The sequence below is a fragment of the Panthera leo genome, chromosome B4 (genome assembly GCF_018350215.1).
Source record: "Panthera leo isolate Ple1 chromosome B4, P.leo_Ple1_pat1.1, whole genome shotgun sequence".
Lineage (NCBI taxonomy): Eukaryota > Metazoa > Chordata > Mammalia > Carnivora > Felidae > Panthera > Panthera leo.
Window position 1 is genome coordinate 128,960,728 of NC_056685.1, and position 25,243 is coordinate 128,985,970.

A 25,243-nucleotide genomic window follows, 5' to 3' on the forward strand; every position below is an offset into this window, starting at 1 on the left:
CTTCAGGTCTGGGTGAAAGGGGCCACATTGTTTCCATCACCTAGGATCAACCTTAATCAGCCATCTCACAGATGGGAGGGATGGAGAGGCGGAGAGAGATGGGAGTCGGCAAATCAGGCAGAACAGACCTCAGGAGGCCAAGGGTAAAAAAAATAAAATACAGAAGTCCATTCAACCACTTTGGAAAGCAACCTGGCAATCTTCCGTTAAAGGTAAATATATGCCCTAGGATACAGCATTACCTTCCCTGGGAGTCTCCTCAAGGAAATTCTCAGATAACTACACAAGAGACTTGAACAAGATTACTATGCTACTGCTTATAATAATCACTTAAATGGATATCATTTAAATGCCCACGGTGATGACAATGAATAAATAAAATCTGGCACACTGCGAGAACAGAGTACTATACAGCTGTAAAAATTAATTACCTGGATGTACATGTGTCAACATAGACTGAGAGCCAAGATAATCATGTATGTGTGTGTGTGTGTGTGCATTTTATAGCTTGACTTCTGATGTTGGTATTTTATGCTTTCTTTTTTTTTCCCCGATCAGTCCAACTAGAGATTCATTGATTGTATCAAACTTCTCAAAGGACGACCTTTTTTAAAATAAACCTTTTATTTGGAATAATCTTACACGTACAGAAAACTTGCACAGACAGGAGAAAGTTCTCCTCATACACCCCTCATATTGTTTCAGTTTTCCCTACTATTACTATCTCTGATTACTGTTATAAACCTGCCAAGTCTAAGAAACCCACATTGGTAGGTTACTATGAACTAAACTGTAGACTTTGTGTTTTACCAGTTTTCTATCACTGACCTTTGTGTGTTTCAAGGTCCAGTCCAGATGGCTACTTTGCACTGAGCTGTGCTAGTCTCCTGCGGTCTGCCAGTTTTTCAGTATTTCCTGCTTTTCATGACCTTGATGATCTCAAGGAGTACTGGCCAGGTATTTTGTAGCATGTCACTCAATTTAGGGTGCGCCTGTGAATTTTCTCATGATGAGGGCAGGATTATTGGGTTTGGGGAAAGAACGTCACAAAGGAAAAGCGTCCTTCTCAGCTCATATTCGGGAAGCCTCTCGAAAGCCAAGTTCCCAGACACCAGACAAAGGTCAAACTCACTTGCAGACTTTTCTCTCTCTTTTTTTTAATGTTTATTTATTTTTGAGAGAGGAGAGAGTGCGTGCTGGGGACGGGCAGGGAGAGTAGGAGACAGAGGATCTGAAGTAGGCTCTGCACCGACAGCAGCAAGCCAGATGTGGGAACCCACAAACCGTGAGATCATGACCTGAGACGAAGGCGGACACTCAACCGACTGAGCCACCCAGGTGCCCCCACTTGCAGACTTTTCTAAGGGAAGTAGCCTTAGGCCCATGGAGGTAAGCCTTTCGTGCACATAATGTCTTCTTTTCCTCTGGATGCTTTTAAGGTTTTTTTTCTCTATCCTTAGCTTCAAGCAAATAGGTTATGATGTGCACTGGTGTCTTTTTCTTTACTTTTGTGAGTTTGGAAATTTGAAAATTTTTCTATGAATATTTCTTCTAATATATAAGTTTTAATCAACTCTCCTCTTTCAGGGACTCAAAGTACACTTCTATTAAGTTTACAGCTTCCCACAGCTTACTACTACTCTTTATTTTGGGGGGAAGGGGGTCTTTTTTCCTCTCTGTGTTTCATTTTGGATTGTTCATCTCACTATATCTTAAAAGTTCATTCACCCTCCCTTCTTCAGTGTCTAATTGGCCATCAGTCCTGTCTCACACATTTTTCATCTCAGACATTGTAGATTTCACTTCCAGAAATTCTGAGTCTTTTTTTTACCACATTTTTGACACCTTTATTGAAGTATAACTGACACATATTAAGCTGCACATATTTAAAGGGTTGATATTTCTTGGAGTTTTGACATACGTAAATGCCAGTGAAACTGTCACCGCAATCAAGATAATATGACCTAGTGTGTTCATGGACCAGTGGAATCAAACTAGAAATCAAGAACAGAAAGATAATAACAGAAAAGTCTCCACATACTTGAAAACTAAGCAACACACTTCTAAATAAGCCAAGGAGGAAGTCTCAAAGAAATACACTACAGTGCTGAACTGAATGAAAATACAATGCATCGAGGCACCTGGGTGACTCAGTCGGTTAAGCTCTGACTTCGGCTCGGGTCACAGTTTGAGAGTTTGAACGCCACATCAGACTCTGTGCTGACAGCTCAGAGCCTGGAGCCTGCTTCAGATTCTCTCTCTCTCTCCCTCTCTCTCTCTCTCTCTCTCTGCTCCCCCCCCCCAAAAAAAAATAAATAAACCTTAAAAAAAAAAAGAAAATACAATGCATCAAAAATCATAGGACAACAGCTAGAGCAGGGCTAAGAAGGACATTTATAGCGCCAAATGTATACATCCAAAAAAAGAAAGTGTCTAAAATCAGTAACTGAAGCTTCCACCTCTAGAACCTAGAGAAAGAAGATAAAAACTAAAAGCAAGCAGAAAGATGGAAATAATAAAGAGCAGAAATTAATGGAATTGAAAACAGAAAAACAATGGAGAAAATCAGTGAAACAAAAATCAATAAAACTGGCACAGAGAGAGAAAAAACACAAATTGCCAATATCAGGAATAAAATGTGGCATCACTACAAACCCCACAGACACCAAAATAATAGGGAAATGTTAGGAACAACTCTATATACGTTTGTAGGTTTATGACTCTCTTTTTGAAATAAAAAACTATATTATTTAAGGTATATTACATGTTTTAATATGCATACACATTGTGATGAACACAACCAAACTAATACATCCATCACCTCCCAGTCATTGTGTGTGTGTGTGTGTGTGTGTGTGTTAAGAATACTTGAGCTCTACTCTCTTGGAAAATCTCAAGTACACGATACACTGTTACTAACTATGGTCACCAAGCCATTCACTAGGTCTCCAGAATTTAGTCATCTTTTTTATTAATGTTAGTTTATTTTTGAGGGGGAGGGAGGGAGAGACAATGAGCAGGGGAGGGGCAGAGAGAGAGAGAGAGAGAGAGAGAGAGAGAGAGAGAATCTGAAGCAGGCTCCAGGCTCTGAGCTGTCAGCAGAGCCCAATGTGGGGCTCGAACTCACAAACCGTGAGATCATGACCTGAGCCAAAGTTGGATGCTCAAGAGACTGAGCCACCCAGGAATCCCCATCTTTTTTTTTTTTTTAATGTTTATTTATTTTTGAGAGAGAGAGAGAGAGAGAGAGATGCATGCACGTGCAAGTGGGGTAGGGGCAGAGAGAAGAGGACACAGGATCTGAAGTGGGCTCTGTGCTGACAGCAGAGAGCCCAATACAGGGCTCAAACTCAGGGACTGCGAGATCATGACCTGAGCCAAAGTCAGATGCTCAACCCACTGAGCCACCTCCATGCCCCAGAACTTGGTCGCTTTTAACTACAAGTTTGTACCCTTGGATCAATATCCCTCCTTTTTCCTCACCCTCACCTCCAGCCTCTGGTAACCACCATTCTACTATAAGCTTGAGGGGGGTGGATTTTTGGTTTTTGGTTTTGTTTTGTTTTAGTTTAGTTTAGTGAGGGTTTTGTTTTGTTTCGTTTTGATTCCACATATAAGTCTTTCTGGCTTATTTCACTTCACATAATGTTCTTGGGTCCATCCATGCTGCCAAAAAGAGCAGGATTCCCTTCTTTTTAAAGTCTTAGTAATATTCCATTACACACACACACACCCCTCACATTTTCTTTATCTATGTATCTGTCAACAGACACTTAGATTGTTTCCATATCTTGGCTATAGTGAGTAATTCTGCAATGGACAAGAAAGTGCAGGTATCTCTTTGAGATCGTGATTGTGATGTGATTTCTTTTGGATATTTACCCAGAAGTGGGGTTTCTGGATCACATGGTACTTCTATTTTTAATTTTTTGAGGAACCCCCATACTGGTTCCATAGGGGCTGCACCAATTTATATTCATACCAACAGTGCCCTAGGGCTCCCTTTTCTCCACATCCTCACCAACACTTGTTTCATCTGTTGACTTTTTGATAACAGCCATCCTAACAGGTGTGAGGTGATGTCTCACTGTGGTTTCGATTTGCATTTCCCTGGTGATTCATGACACCAAGCACATTTTCATGCTCCTGTTGGCTACCTGTGCTTCTTCTTTGGAAAAATGTCTATTGAGGTCCACTGCCCATTATTTTTTTTTAATGTTTATTTATCTTTGAGAGAGACAGAGCATGTGCAGGGGAGTGGGAGGGGTAGACAGAGAAGGAGACACAAAATCCGAAGCAGTCTCCAGGCTCCGCACTGTCAGCACAGAGCCAACGCGGGGCTCCAACTTACAAACTGTGAGATCATGACCTGAGCCCAAGTCAGACACTTAACTGACTGAGCGACCCAAGCACCCTGCCATTTTTTTAATTGGGTTATTTGTTCTTATGGTACTGACTTGTATGAGTTCTTTACATATTTTTGACATTATACCCTTATCCAATAGATGATTTGCAAATACTTTCTCCTATTCCATAGGGTCCCTTTTCATTTTGTTGACTGTTTCCTCTGTCATGCAGAAACTTTTTAGTTTGATGGAGTCCCACTTGTTTATTGCCTTTGCTTTTAGCATCATATCCTCCCCCTACTCCGCCTCCCCCAAAGAAATCCTTGCCAAGACCAATGTCATTGACCCTTCCCCCTGTGTTTTCCTCTAGCAGTTTTATAGTTTTGAGTCTTCCAGTTATGTCTTTAATATATTTGAGTTGATTTTTGTGTATGGTGTAAGAAGGGCATATGGTTTGGGTCCTGAAATCTACCTTACTCTCCCCAACTTTCAGTGTCGTCTTATATTTGTTTTTTGATTTTGTGTTTTTTGTTTTTATGTAATGTCCAGAGATTGTAGTTGTACTTAGTAGGAGTAACAGGAAAAAAGTAGATCTGTTCCAGCTTCCCAGAACCATGCGACCTCCTGAATCCCTTTTATACCTTTCATGTCTCTGCTTAGCATGTTTAATCTTTGTTCTCTCCTTTTGAACATACGGAATGTGGTTATAATTATTGTTTTAATATCCTTGTCTACTAAGTCTATCGTTCGTGTCTCTTATGGGTCTGTTTATATTGATGGATTTTTCTCCTCATTATGGGTCATAGTTAATTGCTTCTTTGCATGCCTCCCAATTTTTATTGACTGCAAGAGACTAAATTTTGGCTTGGTAGTGCACTGAATATTTTGTATTCATATAGATAGTCCTGGGGTTTGTTCTGTGATACAATTAAGTTACTTGGAAACAGTTTGATCCTCTCAAGGTTTGTTTTTAAATTTTGTTAGGTGGGATCAGAGCAGCCTCTATTCTGGGTTAATTTTCCTCCCACAACTGAGCACTCTAGCAGATAGTTCATGAATTACCAGATTTTTCCATTCTGGCTGATGAGAACCTGAACTATCCCCCCACCCTTTGTGAACTATAGGGATTGCTCTCTCTAATCCTTTTGAGTAGTTCTTTCCCTGGTCTTAGGTAGTTTCTTCGCACACAGGCACCAACTGGTCAAGCTCCCTGTGGAGCTCTGGAGCCCTTTCTGGGCAGGGCTCTCCTCATTCACACTCTGCCTGAGAATCCCGACCACCTTGATCTCTCCAAACTCCCAGCTCCCTCTCCTCAACTCAGGGAGATCACCAGGCTCCACCTGAGGTACCCTTCCCTACACCGTACTCTGGAAACTTCAGGCAGTAAACCAAGGCAATCATAGGGCTCACACTGTTTGCCTCCCATCATCTTGGGGATCGCTGTCCTGTGCTGCCTGATATTCAAGGTCTGAAAATCCTCATCTCCTATATTTTGTCTGGATCTTTTTGTTGATTGCTTCAGGCAGCAAGAGAAATCTGGTCCCTGGTATTCCAATTTGGCTAGAAGCAAAGTCTCCCAAACATGGTATGTTGATTGAAAAACACAAATTGTGTACTGGGAATTTATCCAAAGGATACAGGAGTGCTGACTCACAGGGGCACATGTACCCCAATGTTTATGGCAGCTCTTTCAACAATAGCCGAAGTATGGAAAGAGCCTAAATGTCCATCAACTGATGAATGGATAAAGAAGATGTGGTTTATGTATACAGTGGAATACTACTTGGCAATGAGAAAGAATGAAATCCTGCCATTTGCAGCAACGTGGATGGAACTGGAGGGTATTATGCTGAGTGAAATAAGTCAGTAAGAGAAGGACAGGTATCATACGTTCTCACTCATATGTGGAACTTGAGAAACTTAACAGAAGACCATGGGGGAGGGGGAGGGGAAAAGATAGTTTCAAACAGAGAAGGAGGGAGGCAAATCATAATGGACTCTTAAATACAGAGAACAAACTGAGGGTTGATGGGTGGGGGGCAGGGGAGAGAGGAAAATGGGTGATGGGCACTGAGGAGGGCACTTGTTAGGGATGAGCACTGGGCGTTGTATGTAAGCAATGAATCATGGGAATCTACCCCTAAAACCAAGAGCACGCTGTATACACTGCATGTTAGCTAACTTGACAATAACTTATATTAAAAATAAAAACAAAAAACAAAAAGAAAAACACAAATTGCTACCAAATGGTCCTATACCACTTACATAGCTTTGCAAAACAGTGCTGGTATGGTGCAACACAACACAACACAACACCATATATTATTCTTGCGTAACGGTAACGAACACATACAGTACCTGCCAGGTATCAGACACTGCTGTGTAAGGGCTTTGCTTTCCTTCTATCCATTTTGAGAAGAGAGACATTGGGACCCTGAGATGTCTGGAATTTGCTCAAGGTTACACAGCAAAAAGTAATAGAGTTGAGCTCCAACTCAGTTGGGCATCCAACTCTTGACTTCAGCTCAGGTCATAATCTCAGTTTGTGGGTTCGAGCCCCACACCGTGCTCTGCGCTGACAAGGCAGAGCCTGCTTGGGATTCTCTCTTTCTCTCTCTCTGCCCCTCCCCCACTTATGTGTGTGCACTCTCTCGAAAGAAAGAAAGAAAGAAAGAAAGAAAGAAAGAAAGAAAGAAAGAGAGAGTTAGACTTTCACCCAGTAAGTCTGGCTCTGAGTTAATACTCTTAATCATTAATTAGGCTACTCTGCCTCTTGTGCCTATATGTGATCAAAACATGGACAGGAAGGACACACACCAATTTCAATCCCTCTGAGAAAAGACAAGGCAATGAGCTATTATTGATGCTGGGGATAGAGATGGGGCTCATTCACGCTTTCTTTCCTAAAAAAGATTTTTTTTTAATTAAATAAAATTTTAAAACAAGCCAATATAAGGAGACTAATGATAACATTTGTTTAATCTGGGAGGTGGGTACATGAATATTTGTACTTTGAACTTCTAAGTTTAAAATATTTTCCTGTAAGGCTGGGGGAGAAGGAAAGAAGAAATTGAGGGTCACCACCATCAGCTAGAAATGCACCGTGGAGGACAGAGACAGCCAGGTTGGGAGGAGAGGGCAGGTGCTGGCCCAGCCCTTCCAGACTAAGTACATAACTCTCCACGTGGCCCAGACCTCCCCCAGCACTAACACGCCTGACCCCACTGTTTGTCATTCTGAGCATGTGGTGCAGCCCTGAGCCTCCCTGCCTCCCTTTACCCAATCTCTTCCACCAGGAATGCCCTCCCACCCTATTCTACAGGCAAGGACCTTGCCCTACAGGCAAGGACCAGCTAGAGGGCTTCCTCTTTCTTGAAGCCTAGGGACTGGAGAGCTCCTCTGGGCTCCAAAGGACAGAGGAGCCCCCAGCCAGTTTACACCAACAGGTAGGGGAGATCCCTGACTCACGCGGTAAGGCATGGAAGGAGCAGAGGACAGCTTGATCCGGGCACCGAGCATCTTCAAGCTCTTTCAGTGTCTTCTTACTTTCTCAGACAGGCTCCTGCCTTTGAAGTTTTGACACAGCCCCAGGAAAGCTCAAGCTGGGTATTATGATCACCAGGCTGGCATTCCACGGCCACCCCTGAAGTCTGAGCTGTGATGTCTGCTGCAGACGAGCGGTGAAGCAGGTAAACCCAGGGCCGCCACACCATCTATGTAACTTTCCCAAGAAGCTTGCACCCCTGTCGCCTTGAGTCCCAAGAAAAAATGGTCTGTCCTACTGTTCATTTAACAGCATCCAGTCAAAAGGATTTGCTGAATACCCGCCATGTGGCTGGAGGGACAAAGATGACTTAGATCCTGCCCTTGAGGAGTAGGGAGAGGAGGGATGTCAGGGGATTGCTGACATCCATGTGGGAAGCGCAGTGGTAGAGACACGAAATCGAGCGTGTGGGAACACGGAGCATGATTCGGACAGGCGGCATTCAAGCTACGTCTTGTAGAACAAATAGGAGTTTTCTGGGTACGGAGCTGGCAAAAGTGGTCGAGCGGTGGGGGTGCGGAGGGAGCACACCGCAGACAAGGAAGCGTGTGCACAATGGCGTGGATGCACGGTGGGGCACTCCGCGCTTAGGGAACCGGAAGTCTAGGGAACCGGAAGTCTAGGGAACCGGAAGTCGGTCGGTGTGGCTGGGGCAGGGTCAAGGGATGTGAAGAATCAAGACTGCACACGAGGCAGTAGCTCCTCAAAAGCAAGGACAGGGCATCACAGCCTCATTACAGAGGATTTACTGTTTGTCATCCCAGAATAGATTCCCCTGTTCTTTTGGGAAATGACTCCAACTTCATGGTTCTGCCAGAAATGATCCATCACAGCACGGAACGACCACCTGACCCCAAGCCAACCAATCATTCTTGCCTGGGATTCCTTCCCATGGAGCTGGTATGGGGAAGCCCTCTTCCCTCTTTGCTCACCACCGTAAGCCTAGAAGCCTGGGCTACATGTGGCCGTGACTCCAGGCCAGTGAGGACGGCGCACCTGAGAGAACAGAGGTAAGAGGGAGGGATCTGAATCCCTGGACCCGGAGGCCTAGACGGCTAGCTTTTCTCTGGCTCCTAGCATTTCTTCACCTCGAGCCATAAACTTCTTCTTGCCACTTACGGTAGTTTTAATTAGGTCTGTGCACTCCCAGCCCAAAGGGCCCTGTCCTCAGCACATCCATCCGGAATGATGCAACGAAGCTGCTCACAACACAGCTGATGAGGCCAAAGCATGGAAAAACAGTGCAGGGAAGAACACATCCAAATCAAGTAGGACTTGATGGGCCACCTGCTACTGCCATGCACGGGGCAGTTTCCTCGGGTCACGTGAGCCAGAGACCAGCCCCAGGCCCAGAGAGCACCCACCCTTCACACAAGGCAGATGCCATCCTCCTGTTTTCACGGGACGGCGTTCTCACTCACAAAGTCTGCGTGACCAGGCCCTTCTCCACTTCGGGCTACCAAGTGGTCCACCTTTCTCTCCTTCCAAGTTGCAAAAACAAAAGAACCATGGCAGGGTATTAGGTGGAGAATATTTTGACATCGAGGCTCGGAGGAAGGCCTAGCATCCATTCCCGGAGCTATGGCGTCTGAGCCTCCGCCACCAGCCCACTTCTGGGCCGGCCTCTGCTTCCGCCTCCAGTGCACATGTCAGTCAGAGGAGCCTCTCTGATCGCTACTTTAAATAACAATCCCTACTTCCACTCCCTCCTGGTATCTTACCCTACTGGGCATTTTTTTCCTCCACCTTTGATCACCACCTAACACGGTATCTTATTTTCTGTTCCCAACCCAATTAGAACGTAAACTCCGGGGGGGGGGGGGGGGGGGGGGGGGTCCAGACACTCCCAGTTTTGTTCATTGTTCTATTCTGAACACCCAGGACAGTGCCTCACACAGGCCGCGTTTCCAATAAATATCTGTTAAATGAATGAATGAATGAATGAATGAATGGACAGGCAGTGATACCAGACTGGGATCAGGGAACAGAGAGGGCAGACCGAGGGGTGATAGACTTCTGGTCTGCAGAAGGTTAAGACGGGCAATTATTTGATATGCCCAATCTCATGAGGGATGAAAGAAGACACAGGACAAACGGGACCCATGAAGCAGGCGGGTCCAAGCGAGTGGTACAGCTGGGTGGACAGCTATCGGCTTTGCCTAGCGCTCCTCTACCCTTCTGACAAGAATCCCTGATTCTCCTGGAGTTTATGCTGCTTTAAAGCGTGAGCGTGTGACCTGATTTAGCCAATCAGCATACCCCACGACTTTGCCCATAGTGATTGCTTTCTGTTTGGATACATGATCTAATTCAGGCAATGAGAGTCTCCCAAAACAAATGGGTAAAAGCAAGTCCCCACCCAGGGACACTGCCAGTAGCAAGGATGATACAGCCTGGAGGTGGACTCATCACCTGCAGCCTGAGAATAAAGCCAGCCCAGAGGAAAGAACCTCTCTCCAGAAACTCGAGTTCCTCCCTGGATCCAGCCATGCCCAAAGGTGCCAGACCTTTCAGTGCTGTCAGCCAATAAAGTCTCCTTTTCTGGTGAACGGTTTTGAATTGGGATTACGTCCCTTCCAGCCGAAAACATCCTGAGCAACCCTGAAGAACAGGAGTGAAAGTACATTCTCATGGCGCTTAAATACCTCACAGGGAGGCCCAATGTCAGGCAAGATGTCCCAGAAGAGCAATCCCATAACTCTTGGTGAAACTCACGGACTGTCTTTTTGATGGGCAGGATGGGGCCATGACGGCAGTTTTATTAACTATTCGCAGTTACGTTTGGGGAATAAATTCAACCGCTTTGTCTCAGGTGCTTGAACATCTCGCATCTCACGACTGCGAAGAGCCATGATTGAACGGAATCCGACATTCAACTCAGTGCAGAGGGAGAGAGAGCATCGTACGGTGAAAAGAGCACCGAACCAAGAGCCAAATAATCTGGCTTCTCATCCTTCTCTGATCACTAACTGGCGGTGCGTTGTGAGCCAACTCATCTGCTCGTCTTCATCTCAGTTTCTAAGTCCGCAAAGCGAGCAGCATGATTAAAACCCCTGCGAGCAGCCCTTCTAATTCTGGACTCAAAAGCCCAGGAAGACAAGGGTTCCTAATCTTTGATAGGATCGAAACCCGGAAAAACACACATGTGCACAAACACGTAATTTTGCAGAGTGTCACGGGGTTCACGACTCTACGACCCAACCTAGATCGCTAACCTCTCTCCATTCTACAATAACTAGGACACTAGCTCTTTTTGAATTCCTCTGGTAATGGGGAACTCACTATCTGACAAGGTAGCCAAACACGACTGAACTGCTCTAGAAACATTAGTTTGTCTTCATATTGAACCAAGATCTTCACACAGCAGTTTCTACCTATTGGTCCAAATTCTCCAGAGCAAATCAGAAAAACCCTCTCTCCCTCTCTCCTGTGTCTGGCATCTCTTCATTTGTTTGAAGACTGTTTCCAACTTTTAAATGCAAATAATATGTGAGAAGAAATGCAGATGACGGCTCACCATGTAAATTATTTTACAGTTCACTGTTAGAAAAATACATTCTTCCGAAATATGCCAAGCACCCCAACGTAAGTGCCAAATTCCCAATAAGCACTATGAATCTGCACGGTCAAGGGTTTGCAGAGACAGCACTGATGTACAAAAATATCTCGAAGGAAATGGCATAGTCTTGCAGAAAGTTCACCTCATTCCGATTCACAAGAGTTGGAGTAGTACCTGCCTCCTCCCCCAACCACCTGTGTACGCTTGGGCAAGCCACTTAACCTCTCTGAGCCTGTTTCTCATCCGCAAAATGTGACCAAACCTACCTCACGGGGATGCAGCGGGGATTAAATGGCATAATGTTCGTAAAGCTCCGAGCCCACGCCTGGCTCACAGCAACTTCTCAACCAATTCCAGCTCCCGGGCTCAGCCAGCAGCGCGTTTCTTTCGATGCGCTCGGCGCTCCGTCAGGAGCGTGATTCCCCTTCCCGAGCCGGAGCCTGCGCTCTGGGCTCGACTGAGGCTCCCTGGCCGCTCGCGCTTTTCTCTCCTTCTCCAAGATGGCGGCGGTCGGCGGCGCTGAGGCGGGATCCGGGCGAGCCGAGTGAAGGTAGCGGCGAGCGGAGCCCCCACGAGGCCGGGCTGGGCCCCCTCCCCGAGGCGGCAGCGGCCCCGCCCCGCCGCCACCCGCCGCTTGGGCCCGCGACACCGCCGCGGGGGCGCCTGAGGCCCGGCGCGGCCTAGCCCAGGGGCCGAGCCGGGGACTGGAGTAGCGGCCGCAGTCCGCCCCCGGGAAGGGGCTGGAGCGGGCCGCGGAAGGAAGGCGGGCGGGAGCTGTTCAAATGGGGAAGGCGGGAAAGCTGCGGGGCCGGGAGGGGGCGTGCGGCCGCCCCAGGGGCCTGCGGGCCGGGGCCGCCCCTCCCCCTGCCCGGGCCGTCTCCGCCCTCGGGGGCGCCCGGAGGCCGCCGGGACCGCGGGGACCGGGTCGGGGCCGCGGTGCGGCTCGGGACCCGGGGTGCAGGGGCCCCGGGCTGTCAAGGCGAGAGAGCCCCGGGGCCGGGGCGGCGGGAGGGCTGGGCCCTCAGCCGGCGGAGAGGATGCGAGGAGCTTTCTTCTTTTCCTCTTCACAGAGCTTTGTTGAACTAGCTGTTGCTGCAAAACTGCCGGGAGAATCCCATTGGTTTGCGTGGGGACCGCAAAAAGGGTGGTCCTGGGGGCTCTCTGTATAAATAACCCGGTGTTGCGTGTCCTCTTTGCGGGCGACCCAGTTGGAACGTGCCTTCGGGGTGCGATCTTCTCCGTACAAGGCCCGTGTCCCCCCGCAGCTGTTACTTGTAGATTCACTTTATATCATGCATTGGAGGAGCGACCTCTCCCCCCTCCCTCTGCCGGTTAAGCTGGTGGCCGGTTGTGTCCCCTTATAGCAGAACCAAAAAAAAAAAACAAAAAAAAAAAAAACCCTCAGTCAAAGGAAAGCCTGTTGATTGGACAAAGCTTGTCAAAATTCGTCCTGGTGGTTTTTTGGAAATGTGTGTTGTCAGCCGATCTGTGCGGTGGTCGTGGTTCCGCTCGGCTCCCTTGCAATCCGAGGATTCAATCCCCATCCCAGGCTGTCGGGATCTCTGCAGTTTCCAGAGCTGGCAGGGGCTGTGAGTGCTGCATAGGTAGGTTCCTGGAGAAGGGAGTGGCAGGAATTCGGAGTCTCTGCGTTCTGAGTTTGGAGGAGATCTCCACAAAAATGACAAGACAGCACCTGCTCTATCCTAGAAGTAAACAACTGCAGCGATTCAGCAACTGGCAACAGCTGGCAAAGCACCTTCCTTTTCCTGCACTGTCGGGCCACTTGGGTTCCTGGAGGAAGGCTGGAAGAAAACAGGGACCCTTGAACATGGCTGTTGTCGCGGACTAGACCGGATTTCAGCGTTTCGCTCACTGCTCGGATGGAGGGCCTTACTCTGTTCCCTCTTTTTCAGTACTCACGTTCTGGGATGAAGAAATTTGTTAACAACGATCGCTGGGGCTCAGATTACCGCAAAAAAAAAAAAAAAAAAAAAAAAATCACCTTCTGAAACTTTTTGTTTCAATACTTCTCATTTGGACCTGCAAAATAAGAATAAGCAACATTAAGTAACGAACTTTCACTTATGGTATCATTTCTTAGCACGCTGAGAAGAACATAATTGTAAAACTACCCCTGCCTCTTGAAGTTGACAACACTGAATTCCGTAAACTCCAAAATGATGGGATTCAGGAGAATGGGTTTTAACACCTGTTTTCGTTGTGCCAACATTTCATGTTAATTATGGCCTCTGTCTTCTAACGTGAAAATCAAGGCTAATAATATTTTTCACTTCCGTTAGTCCCACAATCTGCTGCCTAACCCTGAAGTCTGAATTTATCGTGGATAATGATTACCTGGAAGGAATATCGAGGGGTCATCTGATCCTATATAAATGTTGTCCTAACTCTGCCTTTCTTCCACACTATTGCTTGAGACTTCTTTATCTGGTTTCATCTTTCCTGTGTGAGTCAGCAACCCAAACTAACCCCTGAGCTGCAATAATACCTTGATTTTAAAGAATCTCGAAATGCAAGGTCCATCAGTCTGCCCAAGCTGTGAGCAACAGAGTTCACTGTGTTTTAAGTTTTTTAAGCTCTTGGCTATTCCAGTTCTTTCGTGAATCAGCCTTGCCTTCAGGTCCCATTCATTTTTTTTTTTTTTTCTCTCTCTCTACGGGTTATTTAATCCTGTAATGTATAAAATGCTCTTCAGCGTTTCTCTGAAAGTTGAAACAGGAGCAGGCCTAATTGCAATACATCATGCCAATACCGGCATGTGTTTTCTGTGTTTGCCCGTGCCTCTGAGGATCAGCTCCTAATTTTCTGTTCCCTTTCACAACTTTTTAAATCCACTGGTTGTTTTCCAAAGCAGGCAGTTAAGAGACCACGAACACTTTTTTCACAGCTCCGAAGTCACATCGTGGTGTTCTCTCTCATACTGTCTTCAGAGGTACTTATTCCCATTCTGACTGTTAGACCGTTCCACTCTGGTTTATGTTAGTTTTGACGTTACTAAAAAGAAGGTCTGCCCGTACGTCTCAGGGCCTGCAGAAGTGCCTGTTCTTGGAGTTGACAACAAATTGATGGCCATATTTATGACCCCGAATGTTTAAGATTTTTTTCCTTATTATTTCTCAAACATTCTTAGCCAAAATTCATTTGGCATGAAAAACATTTAAAACTCCAGGTCTCAAGTTGCTGTATTTCTTGGCATTACCAGCCTGTAAAAACTAACGGGACCTTTATCTTTTTTTCTGATAAATTCAGTATATTTTAGTGCCAGTTGAGAGGGTATACTGTTTTCAAATGAATGGACATAATTCCCTCGGACGTTCCCCCTTGCCTTACCGCTTGCAGAGTCTGCCCCACTTGTGTGGAGAGGGGAGGGCAGTAATTTCTTTTTTTTTTTTTTTTTTTAATGAAATCTATTGTTAAATTGGTTTCCGTACAACACCCAGTGCTCATCCCAACAGGTGGGAGGGCAGTAATTTCTACCTGAGAAAGTTGAATACAGGAACATGGAAATCTAGCTACAATGGTGCAAGTTGCCTCATATTTCTACATGAGATCTGACCTTATAGCCCCTTCATTTCCTATGACAAGCCCTCAGAGCAAGCAGTTCTCCAGTTTATCACTAAAATAATCCAGCTGATTTGGTTTCTTTACTTCACTCTAGATTCTCTTGACTTTGGCCAACTCCATTCTTCATTCTCCTCAGGGAAGTGGAGAAGTACTTTCTTGTGTTACTTTTCTGAATGTTGCTTGTAAATCATTCTTGGTAATGCTTTTTCTCTTTGTACGCTCAACTTAGGCATGTCTACGCACTGTATTTTATCTGACTTGTGCAATTAAGTCGTCTCGTCTATCTTCGATGTAACTTAGGAAAGTTCCCCTTGTTAATCAGATTCTCTGTCACGAAAGTTACACACTTCAGTATTGCCCATGCCCGCCTAAGGGATTGGCAATGTCTCACCAGAGAGCCCGTCAACATTTCTCAATCCCCTTATAGTAATGAAAATAAAATGAAATTTAAGTAAATAGCCAATCCAATCACCTTGTAAGCATTTCACTAACTGGATGAGAACACTTTTTGATATATTTAGTCTGTCATTTTTAAGTTTCCTGCAAAGACTTCCTGCAGGACTTGCGACATTACCTGTCCTTAAAGTATTTGAAGAACTTTACCCTAGAGTGCAGTCTACAGCTTGTCATTGTCAAAGTCTTAGTAGACGTATAAACGTGAATGCCAGAAAAAGTTTAACGTCTTCAGAATAATACTTAGAACATTTACATTACAGTAACTCTTCAAGTCAGTAAAAATCTTAATCACAAAAACTTCACTGCCAGTGGACAAATGAATTCTTCCTAATTTCCACCTAGCCTTTAACAGAGGCTTGATAGCCTTGAAAGCTGTCATGTGGCCAACCAATATAAGAAGTATACTTATTTTTATACCTCTGCAGTTTTGAGCAAATTCATATAGCTCAACAAAATGCAGACCAAAAAATTACACTGTAAAGTTATCATTTCTGTTTAAACTGCAACACGATAGATTTTAGCCTGTTGCCAATCCGCATGGTAGGACTTTATGGTCTGGAATGTTTGCTGTAATCTGTCTTCCTCTGCATCCTGCTTTATCTGTGCATTTCATAACTGTGACTGAACCTATCCCTCTGACTTAATGTCAGTATTTACCATCTCGGTGTTGTCAGTCCTGTTGGCATTTCAGAAATTCTCATTAATTTTGAGGTATTTTTTATTCTGTGGGAGGTATTTTATATACTTCACCAAACCACAACTCTAACTCATAAGTCAAATCAAATTAAGCCCAGTACACTTCCTGCAGTCTCAGCCCCGATACATTTACAAGCAGAATGAGGAGGTGACGAGACACTCCTTTATTTCTTGCTGCCCTTCCAGTCTGCCCTTGGATCACTACGCATTTCCATCTGGAAGGTTGCTTCTCCACAGTGATTTCGCATTACAGGAGGGTTTTCCTTCTTTGTTTCTCAGACCTGGTCCTGTAGACGGGAAGGAGCCTGGACACAGTGACACATTCACAAAGGCCCTGCAGGACCACCATGGCTTATGATGACTCCGTGAAGAAAGAAGGTATGACCCCTTAATCTGAGAAGCATTCCAAAGGGGGTTTCCTCTTCAATCCTTGCAGCCTGTGGACATAGAGACCAGGACTGGCCATCACAGCCTGGACTCCCAAGTGCTGGCCCAGAGCAGTATTAATGACACTCAGCCTCCACAACATCCCCCAGCTGGGCCCATGGATGCGAAAACCAGGACAGGGTTCCAACACGAGAGTCTGAAATATAAGTCTCTAGTCTATTGGGGTGATCCCCTGCAGCACTCGTGGTCCTTGCCAGCTCCATGTGCAGGAGTCTGGGGATAGGAGTCACGTTTTGGACTCCCACAGAGCAGCACAGCGCATGAATCCTTATTCTTTTCAGCCTTACCTCTGCAAGTCTGTGTCCACCTGCCAAATCACAACTAAGAAACCATGTCTGAGGATGCACATTGGGCTTTGCATAGCGTGGAAGCATTGTTTCTTCAGGTTTGGTTCTTGTATTTGCAGCCAGGTCATCAAGAAATACACTTGTCCCCTTGGATCCTAGCCCCGTATTCCAGTGGGCTTCCTGAAACATTTTAACTTGGAAATGGAGGGCCTGTTGCCTTACATATGTGGTGACTTGGTTGCCACTTACTTAATCTTTCTCATTTCCTTTCCCAAATGAACCCGGCTTTTAGATTGCTTTGATGGTGATCACAGCTCTGAGGACACAGGACTAGCTGCTGGCCGAAGCCAACGAGAAAAGAAACGTTCTTACAAAGACTTTTTAAGGGAAGAGGAAGAAATCGCTGCTCAGGTCAGAAATTCTTCCAAGAAGAAGTTAAAGGTAAATTCTACACATTTGAATTAGGAACGCTTTTAACTGTCTCACATCCTATTTCCTCATACTTGAAGAAAGAAGTTTATCTTAAAATAAACATTGTTTGCACCCGTTTGTAGTACTTCCCGTATTTTACTTTGTTTTCCAAAGTCAGAAATCAAAGAACAAAATCGGGCCCCGTCTTATTCGTTGGTCAATTCTTCTTCCTCTTCAATTCCAGGATAGCGAACTTTATTTCTTGGGGACGGACACGCACAAGAAGAAGAGGAAGCACTCCTCCGATGATTACTACCATGGAGGTGAGGAGGGAAGGGGCAGCAGGTGGGATGAACACATCACTGGTTCTTGGAGTCGGGGTAGGGGAAAGGGATCCAGATGTTGCTGACTCAGTGGCCTATTTAACAGGACAGTGGTTCTTGTTCTGAGTGCCGATAAACCAGTGTGAAGGAGGAGAGAGGTGGAGGGCTGGTATTTTGGAGGATTCAGCATAGAAGAACAGTCTTCATTTGTGATACACCAGGTACCAGGTTCCTTCTCCCCCCAATCATCCACTTCTCTTCTGCCCATTGTTACCTAGCATCCCTTTTGCCGTATGTAGTCCCGGGCCCTCTGGCCTGCACCTGTGGGTTACTTCTCAGTGCAGCGCATATCCACTCACAAGACCAGCCTCTCTTAGCTCTCTTACGCGCATAGCTGATGAGACTAACCCTTTACTAGAACGGGCTTGTCCTGAACACAGAAACAGACGACACTCTGTCTGCAGTGCAACCCAAATTGTGACTACTCATAATCCCACAGCTTAGTCCATTCTTCTGGGTCCGCTCTCTCTGGTTGCTCGTGAAGTCTCAGTGAAGAGAAACGACTTTAGTGGCGAGAACTGTGTCCGGGGTCAGGCAGAATCTACCAAGCCAAGAAGCACACGGGCGTCATCAGGAATCAGTTGAAGGGTCCCCCCTCAAATCATTTCTCTTAGCCTCTTGCTCGTGTTAGTTGAGTGTTTGGGGTGAGAGAGGCAACTTGTTGGAAGTTGGTTTGTCGTGTGGACATGACTTCTCTTGATTATTTCTAGATATTTCGTCTTTGGAATCGTCACAGAAGAAAAAGAAGAAGTCCAGCCCGCAGTCTGCCGATACAGCCATGGATCTGTTGAAAGCTATCACTTCCCCGCTGGCAACAGGCTCCAAGCCCTCCAAAAAGACAGGGGAGAAATCCTCCAGTTCTTCAAGTCATTCAGAGAGTAAAAAGGAACACCACAGGAAGAAAGTAAGTGGAAGCGGTGGGGAGCTGTCCCTGGAGGATGGCGGTTCCCACAAATCAAAAAAAATGAAACCGCTCTATGTGAACACAGAGACACTGACTCTTCGGGAGCCCGACGGCTTAAAGATGAAGCTCATTCTCTCGCCAAAGGAGAAGGGAAGCAGCTCGGTTGACGAGGAGTCTTTTCAGTACCCCTCTCAACAAGCGACGGTGAAAAAATCCTCTAAGAAATCAGCTCGGGATGAGCAAGGTGCTTTACTCCTAGGACACGAGTTACAGAGCTTTCTGAGAACAGCCCGGAAGAAGCACAAGTCCGCCTCGGACCCACATTCCTCTCCTGGCCCTGAAGGCGGTGGGTCGGATGCCTCCCAATTCCCAGACTCCCACAGCGCTAACCTTGATCTTTCAGGACTTGAACCTATTCTGGTAGAATCAGACTCGTCCTCTGGTGGGGAGCTAGAGGCTGGGGAGCTAGTGATAGATGATTCCTACCGGGAAGTCAAGAAGAAGAAGAAGTCAAAGAAGAGCAAAAAGAAGAAGGACAAGGAGAAGCATAAAGAGAAGCGACACTCCAAGTCCAAGAGAAGTTCGGGACTTTCGGCCGCAGCAGCGGGAGAGGCCCCAGTGGCTCCCGGCCCTCCTCCCAGCGCCCCGCACGCTGGGGCGGCTGCCCCTCCCCCCCCACTGCCCAGCCTCCACACAGACGGGCATGGTGAGAAAAAGAAGAAAAAAGAGGAGAAAGACAGAGAGAGAGAGAGAGGAGAAAAGGTAAACCATTCTTTGAAGTGCGGTGGGTAAGTGACGATGGTAGTAAGCGGACTTGGAATTCGGCAGCTGAGGTGAGCCGTGGGGAGTGTGGCCCCGTCCGGTGGGATGGCGTGAAATGTAAAATATTACCAGTGGCCAAGTGTGGCTGATGCGAAAATAAGAGCAGTCTTGATTATTCATGGGTTTTGTTTTTTTAATTTTTTTTAATGTTCATTTATTTTTGAGAGACAGAAACAGAGCACTAGTTGGGGAGGGGCAGAGAGAGAGAGAGAGAGGGATGCACAGAATCTGAAGCAGGCTTCAGGCTCTGAGCTGTCATCACAGAGCCTGATGTGGGGCTTGAACTCACAAACGGTGAGATCATGACCTGAGCGGAAGTCAGATGCTTAACCAACTGAGCCATCCAGGCGCCCCAGATTCATGGGTTTTCTTAACGGAGCTGTTCTCCCATTGTGCCAGGCATAGGGTTAGGGACACCCTTGAAATTGGAATTCACGGAAGGAGCCAAACCCACTTTCTTTCACTCAGCAGCACTGGCTGCCTGGGGCAGTTGAGAGAGACTCAAGGTACCAGAGGTATTCTGTGAGCTTACTTTGAGAAACAGATTTTCAAAATGAAAAGAATAATGACCAGGTTAACAGAATAAGGGAATGGCTTTCCACTAACTGTGCTTTCCACTTTCTGGTGTCAAATGTGTGTTCTTTCACCATGTGAGCGCCTGCTGTCTACCAGGCCCAGTGCTGTGGTTCACATTAAGAGGAGCAGAGCTGAGCGGGACCTAGCTCCCGACCTCAGGGAGCCCACAGATTGCTGAGGAGACAGGAATGAGAAATCAGCCAGCTTGGTTTAACTTCTTTCCCACAACTTGAAAAACTTTCTAGCAGTTGTACAGTAGGGGCTGGTGACTATGTCATTACAGGTTTTCTTTAAAAAATAAACCTTTCCCCCCTGTTATCAAAGTAATTGCTGTTGCAGAAATTTAGAAATCGAGAATCGTAGAAAGAAAAAGCTCAGAAAGGTTAGTTTCGCCACCCAAGGACAACCATTGGCTTCCTTTGTTTAGAGTTCTGCAAGATGAAATGTCAGATAAAGTCTGAAAGAGAAGCTGCTAAGAAGGAGAAAGTCAAGTATTTAAGAATTTGGAAATGGGAGCTTCGGTTCAGCCTGTGACGGGTACGGGTCATGTTTCCCACTGCAAAGAGTGGCTTTTGAGTGTGTATATCTCAGAAATGAAAAACAAAAGTGTACCTTCCGAGCCACGAATCAGTGTGCGCGTCAAGAGCTGCATAGTCAGACACTGGGTCAGGTTTTATTCATTTATTTGCAAATTGCTTCGTGAAATCGTATGTATTCTGTGTAAGATGCCCTTTATCCTGAGAATTTCCATTCGCTAGTGATATATGACAGTGCCATAAACTAATCTTACAGTGCTGAATGTAGGAGGTCAGGGTGGTCAGAGCTTACGGAAGAAAAAGGATTTCAGTACAAAGGCATCCAAGGTGGCAGAAAGATGTTTAGGAGGTAGCACAGCAAAACCGCCGAACTCTAGTCCTGTGTTTCTAACTGCCTGATAAATATTGCCACCTGGATGCCTTGGGCCCCTCAGACCCACGTGTCACTGACTAAGCTCATCATCCCGTCGCCCAAACCTGCATCTCCTCCTCCATCTGCTTCTGTGTTCTGGGCCCTTCCAGTCAGCCCAGACTCAAAACTATACGCCGCGTCGTTTCTCTTGACGCTTTATCATGAAATTTTTCAAACCAAAAGCTTTGAAATGGTACAGTGAGCACAATATGCCACCCAGTGAGATTCTGTAGTTATTATCTTGCTGTCTGCCTCATGAGACATCTGTCCGTCCATCTTTTACAAAGTATTTTGAAGTAAATTATAGATCTCACATATCGCATCGCTGAACGCTTCAGCCTGCGTGTCATTAACTTAAGTTCAATATTTGTTTTCAGGACTTTTTTTTTTTTTTCATGGTAGACTTAGGTGCAGATGTGCATGGGGTCAGTCTACCACTGGGTGAGTTTTGACAAATGCATACGCCTGTGTGACCACGCCTGTCAAGACAGACATTCCCATCGTCCCAAACAGCTTTCTCGTACCCCTTGCCTGTCGGTCCCCGCCCCCAGAGCCACCCACTGTTCTGGTTGCTTCCCGGTCTTATGGTGCCTTTTTGCATCTCCGCCTCCCTGCTCTCCCTCTCCTGTAGCTCCACTCGAGGACTGTGCCCGATATCCTTCCTCCTTAATCGTTCCCATGCCTTTATGTCCTCCGTTACCACTGTTCCATCCTGGACCTCATCCCTCCCTGTACGTAATGCAGTCAGTGGCCTCCTTTCTGTTTCTTCTCCCATGCAATTATGACACCCTGATGCCAGAATGTTCTTAAGTACCACTTTGATGCCAACAGTCCTCTGGTTCAGCATCTTCAGTGGATCCTTCCCACCTTCACGTTCGACCCTAAGCTCCGAGAGGACCAGGGTCCTGTCTGTCACGCTCTCCACTTCATCCCTAGCACTGAACCCGCAGTCTGGCCCGCTGTATTTAGTCCATAGATGCTTGCTGAATGAATAAATATCAAAGTTAGTCCATAGATGCTTGTCGAATGAGTGGATAATCAAGGTCCAGACCCGAGGCCAAGCGTCATAATTGTCCGTGATGTAGCCTTCAGCCTTCCTTCTCAGCTGTCCCCCTTAGTCGGCTTTACGTGCACTGTGGGGAAACCATTCTTGGCCCCTACATTCTTCCCTCTACTCCTCTGCTCATTTTTTGTAGTGATCTTCTTCTGTATTCTGCTTCCTACACGGAAGCTCTGCCTTCCCTTCAAGACCTAATCAAGTGCCGCCGCCTCCAAGACATGCTGCCCCTCCGGCCACAATTGTGACTTCCCCTGCCAGCTGGCTGTGGGAAGTCACTGCACTTAACTTTCCCTAACATTCGGGTTTTCTATGCATGTATTCCATTTCCCCTGTTAAAGACGGTAAGCTCCTTGAGGGTGCCGTAGCTCCTTAGGGGCTGTTGTGGTCACCTTACTGTCCCCTTCATCTCCTGAATGCCCTTGGTAGGCATTTTGTGATGCATGCAAAGTGAATGAAATGGGTGCAAACCTAGTACTGAAAAGGTGGGTCAGGAGCAAATTGTAAGAATCTTGAATAGTTAAGGACTTGGCAACGGGCACTTCGGGCTTATGAGCAGGACTTAGATATGCTCCACATGATCGTGTAAGAAGAAAATGACAGCGTGGCAGCAGGTGGGTGAGACCAAGGAGAGATTGTGACAGACCATGCAGGAGGTTATTATGGTCCAAGGTTTGGGGTACTGTAAAAGCCTGGTAGAGATTCAGAAGAGACTCTGAAGGGAAAACTGATAAGGTCTGGCAGCAGGGCTTGGATCTGAGAAGGCGGAAACATAAATGAGGATAAAGGTGTCCCTTAAGATTTTGAACCTGGGTGCCTTGGAAAATGAAATTATAATCTCTTCAAGTGTAGGACTTCTTTATAATTCCCCCACGGGGCTAGCAGTTGCTAGTAAAAAATGAACGGTAGTTTATAGCAAAGATTGGATTAGGAATCAGCATTTGATCGTGACTATCCAAACCTGAAGTAGTCATACTCTGAATGTAATCATTTATTTATCCAGCAAATACTTATGGAACACGTACCATGTTGTTTTAAACCTGATCTCTGCATAAAAATTTCTCATGGAGTTCAAAAAAAAAAAAAAAATTCCTTTCCCGGGTTTTATTTCAGTATAGAAAAGAACTAAAAGTCCACCTAGAGATCAAAAGGAAAGCTTCAGGAATAGCGTCCCCCCAGACTACAGCAAGCAGAGGTTGGCTCTCCCACTGGTAGAAACACGGAAAGCCTCTGTGCACTTTCTGCTTGGATCCTATGACCAGCACTGGCACAAAAGTAGAGAAGCAAGAAGGATGGCTGTTTGGGGAGAAGATAAGTCAGGTTTAGATTGTTTTAAGATATAAGCATGAAGCGATTCAAGGCTAACAGTGTGGGCTGGGGAGCCAGACCACTTGGGTTCAAAGCCTGGCTCTGCCACTTACAAGCTGTGTGCTATTGGGCAAGTGACGTAACTTCTCCACGTAGAAGGTGTGGATGGTGGGGCACCTGGGTGGCTCAGTCGGTTGAGCGTCCGACTTCAGCTCAGGTCATGATCTCCCACTCCGTGAGTTCGAGCCCCACGTTGGGCTCTGTGCTGTCAGCTCAGAGCCTGGAGCCTGCTTCAGATTCTGTGTCTCCTCCTCTCTCTGCCCCTCCCCTGCTCATGCTCTGTCTCTCTCTGTCTCAAAAATATATTAATAAAAACATTTAAAAAAAAATTTTTTTTTTTTTTTAAAGAAGGTGTGGATGATGACAGACCTACCTGATAGGGTCGTTAAGGGTTAAATGAGGTAATAATAATACATGTAAAAGGCAGCCAACCCACAGGGGCACCATTGGGTTGTTTTTTTGTTTTTTTAAGAGTTTTAAGTAACCTCTACACCCAATACGGGGGCTTGAACTTACAACCCCCAGGTCAAGAGTCACATCCTCTGCTGACTAAGCCAACAGGTGCCCCTGGATATTTTACATTTATTACATTTATTTCAAAAGAAACAGCAGTGTGGGACATCTGTCAAACACCTTGGGAACTACTAGCTCGAGGTAATGCATGGTTGCTACATCTTATCACACGACATTCCTTTCAATAATGCCCTGTCTTTTCGAAGCTGGTCTTCTGTGATGGCTGTGATAAAAAGCAAGTACCATGTGAAGAGCCATGTGGGCACCCAACTAAGTCTGGGAACTGTGGCTCTGCACATTAGTGAGCTTTCAATAGGAGCTGTTTTCATTGTCCTCTCCGGAGAAGTTCCAGAGAGCGATAGAAACGCAAGAGCTGGGGCTCAGCAGAGCAGGTGGGGCTCGGGTGAGGGTGGGGCGCTCCTGCACAAGAAGTGAGGTCCGTGAGCAGAGAGCCCAGAGAAGAATGTGGTACGGTGCACACAACGGGGCGCTGGAGAAGGCAGAGGGGGCCACTGTGTGGGAGGAGAAACCACAGAGGGGTCAGCGTGGCAGAAGTGAAGAGCAGACCGTTGGGGAGTAGACTGGACTCCCACTAGAGGGAGGAGGAGTTCAAGTGCGGCAGGGAGAGTGGGAGTCCATGCAGGAGTGAGAAGCGAGGGCAGCAGGGGTGGCACTGTCACCGGGTAGTCTTGATACAGACCAGGGGATTGAACTCTGTCTCCGGTGGAAGGTCACACACTCAGTGTTGAGCTGTGTTTGGGGAGTGGCTTTTTCTTGTCGTGTTTGCGTGCTTGTGCATTGGCTCATCGTTGAATCCCGCTTTCTGAGAAGGGGTAGCGAAGTCATCTGGTAACGTCTTGATGATTTCCCCCTGGGATCATCCTGTGGAGGGGAAGCTCTTGTTTATGCCGGTAACATTTTTTTTTTTTTTTTTTTTTTTAACGTTTATTTATTTTTGAGACAGAGAGAGACAGAGCATGAAAGGGGAGGGTCAGAGAGAGGGAGACACAGAATCTGAAACAGGCTCCAGGCTCTGAGCTGTCTGCACAGAGCCCGACGCGGGGCTCGAACTCACGGACCGCGAGATCATGACCTGAGCCGAAGTCGGCCGCTTAACCGACTGAGCCACCCAGGCGCCCCGGTGCCGGTAACATTTCAAAGACACCTTACTTTGGGTTTTGCTAAATCACTAAAAGCCCATTCGCTGCCATTCAGAATAATATCTGCGATGTTGCCGCTCCAGAGGCACGCCTTCAGTTATCTGTATGTTTCCAGAATGTTCATACTTCCTGTAAGCAAGCCGAGGCCAGCCAGGTGGCCTTGTGTCTGGCTCACTCAGGCGTT

General features: G+C 46.5%; 1 protein-coding gene across 3 annotated transcripts in view; it reads left to right on the forward strand.

The window, feature by feature from the left end:
- Positions 1-11,839: 11,839 nt before the first annotated feature.
- HMGXB4 (HMG-box containing 4) overlaps positions 11,840-25,243 on the forward strand; it is a 30,143-nt gene continuing 16,739 nt past the window's right edge. The window contains exons 1-5 of one of the 3 annotated variants that reach the window (XM_042947660.1): positions 11,938-11,999; positions 16,463-16,561; positions 17,210-17,358; positions 17,573-17,651; positions 18,422-19,377. In XM_042947660.1, the coding sequence (XP_042803594.1) occupies positions 16,531-16,561; positions 17,210-17,358; positions 17,573-17,651; positions 18,422-19,377 (1,215 nt within the window). In that variant the 5' untranslated portion in view covers positions 11,938-11,999; positions 16,463-16,530. Of the gene's footprint in view, positions 12,000-16,462; positions 16,562-17,209; positions 17,359-17,570; positions 17,652-17,757; positions 17,873-18,421; positions 19,378-25,243 lie in introns of those variants that run through there. The other 2 variants (XM_042947659.1, XM_042947661.1) reach the window with 2 other exon arrangements.